Source organism: Poromitra crassiceps (genome assembly GCF_964638095.1).
Source record: "Poromitra crassiceps genome assembly, chromosome: 4".
In the NCBI taxonomy this organism is placed as follows: domain Eukaryota; kingdom Metazoa; phylum Chordata; class Actinopteri; order Beryciformes; family Melamphaidae; genus Poromitra; species Poromitra crassiceps.
Window position 1 is genome coordinate 77,950,296 of NC_139626.1, and position 5,000 is coordinate 77,955,295.

Below are 5,000 nucleotides of genomic sequence, written 5' to 3' on the forward strand. Positions count from 1 at the left end.
TAGACAGTCAGGTAGACATACAGTCAGGCAGATAGACAGTCAGGTAGAGAGACAGTCAGGCAGAGAGAGAGTCAGGCAGATAGACAGTCAGGCAGATAGACAGTCAGGCAGATAGACAGTCAGGCAGATAGACAGTCAGGTAGATAGACAGTCAGGCAGATAGACAGTCAGGCAGATAGACAGGCAGATAGATAGTCAGGCAGATAGATAGTCAGGCAGACATACAGTCAGGCAGATAGACAGTCAGGCAGATAGACAGTCAGGTAGATAGACAGTCAGGCAGACATGATACAGTCAGGCAGACATACGGTCAGGCAGATAGACAGTCAGATAGATAGACAGTCAGGTAGACATACAGTCAGGCAGATAGACAGTCAGGTTAGTAGATAGACAGTCAGGTAGATAGACAGTCAGGTTAGTAGATAGACAGTCAGGCAGACATACAGCCAGGCAGACATACAGTCAGGTAGATAGACAGTCAGGCAGAGACAGGTAGATAGACAGGCAGGCAGACACACAGTCAGGCAGATAGACAGTCAGGCAGAGAGACAGGCAGATAACTATAGACAACAAGTAACATTAGCTGCTCATTTCCACCACACATAACAGCATAGTGCGGCTCTACTTGGCCTCGTCTCGACCTGATGCACTGTTTGCTTCCACCGCAAGTTTACTCACCTCCGCCCACAACTGGTCGTCATAGCGACCGCATATCCGCCCTCCTCCGCCCATAGCGACATATCTGCCCTCCACTTGTATAGTATTGTAGCGATCCAGGGTCTGGGTGGATAAAGCGAGCACGTTGGTCCTCCTTGGACAAAGGGATTGTCCCTTTGGTCGGACGGTTAACGTCTTGGGCTTGTAAGTTGGAGACCTCAGGTTCGAAACCAGCCTTGAATGTGCCGTTACTAGGGATGGGCATTTTAAGCAATTTAAATACTCCAGTACTCTCCTTCTATTATGAACGAGTACTCAAGTACTCGCGCGGGGGGGGTCTGTGTGATTACTATGGTAATGACGGAGCAGTAATCTGCTGTGTGTGGGGCTGTTCACACATAACGTTTGCATTTTTGCATGGAGAAAGCGTTACCTGGAGCATGTGAGGAGAGGGACTGACTGACTGTGATATTAGGTGAGGTGACGCTAAGCTAACGTCTAAAGCCTACCTCAGACAGTATCTCCGATGGTTGGATGGATGGCATTAGCGCTTCGGAGGGCACAATATTGTTGTGAAACAAGCGAAGGCGTAATTCCAATATCCACGGATTACAAGGTCCGGTGTTCTGCCAAAAAGTGAAAACTGACCACTGACCAGTGTGATTAACGTTACAGCTGCAGCTAAATAGTGATCACCATGAAACGATTGTCTCCCAAAAAGCGATTCTTTCTCCACATTTCTTGTGACTAACGTTATGGGAAACTACAGTGTAGTCAGTAAACTACTGCAAAGTTTTGAATGAGTTTTATCGGGCGTGCGCTATGAAGAAGCGTGCATCTGTCTCCTTCGTAGCACTAACTCTATTGCAGCGGATTGGGCGTGATCAACCCTTCCGCGGGCAACGTTGCAGACAGAGTAGGAAGGCTGATCCGTGAGCGGCTGCTTCTGGAACGCGGGTCTGGGTCGTAATCGGCCTCGGCTGGGTCTACTGTGCGAGGGTTTATGATGTTGACAGACCCGAAACACCCCACGACCCCAGTTAACATCACTGATGACGCGTCCCAGCGCATGCTGTAGTATGTATATTTGAAAATTACTTAAACAAAAGTAAATAGCTTATTGATGCATGTTGGAGGAGAAAAGGGTATTTCAACGAACGAAGCAGCAAACCTTGTATCAAAATACTCGTTGTGATGTTATATGGCGTGAAACTATGGCTGTAAGGCATTACTCAAAATAAATAAGGTTACAACTTACGTTACAATAAGCCTTTTATTTTTAAATCAACAAAGCGGATGACGTACTTGTACATTCTGGCTGACTTGACGCCCGTGCAGTTCATGCTGCCAGATCCACATAACGATGCATGTGTAGATTTAGACAATTTTTAAAGGGGTGGGGGAGTGGGGCGAGTACCCGAACAGCGGAAACGTTACTCGAGTACTGACGTTATGAATGAGTACTCGAGTACCCGAGTACTAGCCGTTACAGTATAATTGTATAACGCTACCTAACATCTTCAGTGAGGTTGTTTTTAATGTTTGCCTGTTATAAATTCTAACTGAAGAAGAGGAAGAACAACTTTGAACTATTTACGATGTGAGATCCATTATTGGAAGAGCCAGCTTTTCTTTACTGTAAAACTGCAGCTAAACTAATGGCTACCAGTTTACAGGGCTGCAAACTAGTCACCTTTAAAGTCGAGGTGAACCCGTTCGTCACGTGCATCTGAGTCCGTTTCAGACTGAAAACAAATTGAGAGGTGGACCATATACGGTGTCGATGATTTGATTTGACAATTCTGTCGACTGGCTTTGGCATCGGCCAATCCTGGCGGGTTCCTCCCCCAAATCGGGTGGGATTCAGCGTGTTGTCATGCTACGCGAGTGGGATCCACGGAGTACCAGGCAGCCACCGGCTTCGTGCGGAGCGAGCGGACAATCCGATGCATGGGTGCTGCCCGCCCGCCTGGAATCTCCGAGAGACGACCCCTGACAGCCAGGGAGGCTGTCAGGCTCGGAGGCGCGCGCCATTATCGCTATAAATGTAAATAATATTCCTGGAATGCGTGTTTTAACGAGCCAGTTAAATTTATTTGCATTCTTAGACATTACCGTTTGATTTAGTTTGCATAATTGCTCAAGTTAGTAGTTAGTTTATGGGCTAGAAACTCTGCCAGATGACAGGCACTAGGCGCCATTTTCCCCTTCATTTGGAAGAGAAAATTATCCTGAAATGAAGATTTGATTGATAGCTGCATGTCGTGAAATGATTGGTTGAAATGGGGTAGAAATTTGATAGTACTAGGTGAAGTCAGCAAACTGTAAATTACTGTTATCAATGAAATCTTGAAAAATGAACGTTTCATGTGAAAAAGTGTGAAAAACTAAAGAAATTAGATTTTTGTGATTTTTTTGGCATACATTATTAACTCATTGAGTGCCAAGGACGTCGATCGACGTCAAAGTAAATAGTGACGTAGAGTGCCAAAGACGTCGATCGACGTCAAATGCGTTTTTTGACGGTGGGACATGGATCAAAGCCTCCTGCATCTCCTGTACAAATATTGTAGCTATTGATTGAAGGTGTATAACCTATTTTACGGACTCATTAGGTGCTCTCCAGATTAGAGAAAGGTCCGGAAAACAGCAGGAAAAAGCCCCGTGATGAAAGAGAAACCGCTCATGCTGCAGCCAGAGCCATATAGATTGCTCTGTCTGCAGCTGACGTTGGCTGCGAACAGCGGTCAATCCGCGCCCACAACTGAGCCCCTCTTCCTCTGTCTGTCTGTCTGCATAGTTTCTCCACACGATTAGCCGCCAGAAAGGCAGCACCTGACGCCGAAGGGCCAAACCTTTCCCTGCAGTCCGGTTTGGCATTTCCGTGTCGCGCTGGGAGCCGGCGCACAAAAACGGAGCGCTCCGAAAATAGACTGGGTGCGTGTTAGGCTGTGTGTTAGTGTGGGGAGGAGTTTGCAGCTGAGGGGGGGAGAGGGGGGTGGGGCACGCAGGGCACCACACAACTACACCACGTCACTACATCAGAAAATATTAGCTTCAGACTCAGTGAATGTGCTTGAAATGCTTCATTTCACAAAAGTGAGAAACGTGTCTTTTTGCTCAAAACAACCTATCTTCTCCGGCTCATAACTAAAGAACGGAAAATGGTATCAATAAACTTTTTTTTCCAGATGATAGAAGAGAGTCTCATCGTTCTTTGTGCGTGTTCGGTGTTTACATAGTAATATCACACAATATTCTGTGGGCCTCGAGAAATCACTGAAAACGCTCTGAAACTCTGGCACTGGGAGCGTCCGTTCTCCAAAAGTGGCTGGCACTCAATGAGTTAAATAGGTGCACTGCATACCCAGGTATTTGAACTAAAAGAGAAGAAAAGTCATTTTTGGGTTCAGCTCGACTTTAAGGCTCAATTATACTATGTTAAAGACGGAGATGGACAGAGCCTTCTGTCCGTACTCTGCGTTCATTTTGTGCGTTTTCTGTTCGTCATCTGAAAGCTTACGGATACGCATGAAATGCAGCAAAACCACACACACACTCATACATTTGACTCTCTACTGCCCACTGGTGGATGTATTGCTTAACATGATACCAACGTGAAAGACGCATGGAAGTATGTGGGCAGTGACGATAATAACGTTTGAAACGGACGCATCTATTTACGTATGAAAATAGAGTATAAATTAGCCATTAGGTGACAGTCACATTTTTGCTATATTGATTAAAAAAAAAAAAAAAAAAAATCGTTACTTTAAGTGACAAAAGTGTATTTTGGTGGGTTCCCTTTTCCTACAGGATGATTCCTGTTGCCATTGTTTCCTCCAATGCATGAACAAAGATCAAATTTCTAGGCTGTTGGTAATGATAATAATAATAATTATAGCCTAGAAATGTAATTTGGAAGGTAAAATTAGACTTTTAATTATTGTTATTATTATTATTAATATTATTATTATTATTAAATTGTTTACATTTTGCATAGCGCCCCAAGCCTACTATGACACATCTTATAGAATATTATTTCGAAATTTCATGCGGAATCTTGCCTACGTGAGCCACATCGTGATGTACTGTATATCAATATATGGGAGAAAAAAAACCTTATGATTGATTATCATGATATTGATTTCAGCCATGTAGCCCAGCACTAATTAAGACTCATCAGTAATTAAGACTCTCACTCTGCATGAATTGACTCTGCGTTAATTAAGACTTGTCAGTAATTGCTTAACGGTCTGTGCAGCCTGATGGATCCGGAGGCGGTCATCGTGGAGTTCCTGGTTCCTGTGGAGAACAACAAGACTCTGTTCGTCTGGGACATC

At 44.6% G+C, this 5,000-nt stretch overlaps 1 protein-coding gene across 1 annotated transcript in view; it reads left to right on the forward strand.

The window, feature by feature from the left end:
• Positions 1-5,000, forward strand: part of LOC310775280 (RAD52 motif-containing protein 1-like) — a 22,355-nt gene that overhangs the window by 721 nt on the left and 16,634 nt on the right. Inside the window, exon 2 of the mRNA XM_083635414.1 lies at positions 4,922-5,000. This exon is cut by the window's right edge and continues 30 nt beyond it. Coding sequence (XP_083491540.1) covers positions 4,922-5,000 — 79 coding nt within the window. The remainder of the gene's footprint in view (positions 1-4,921) is intronic.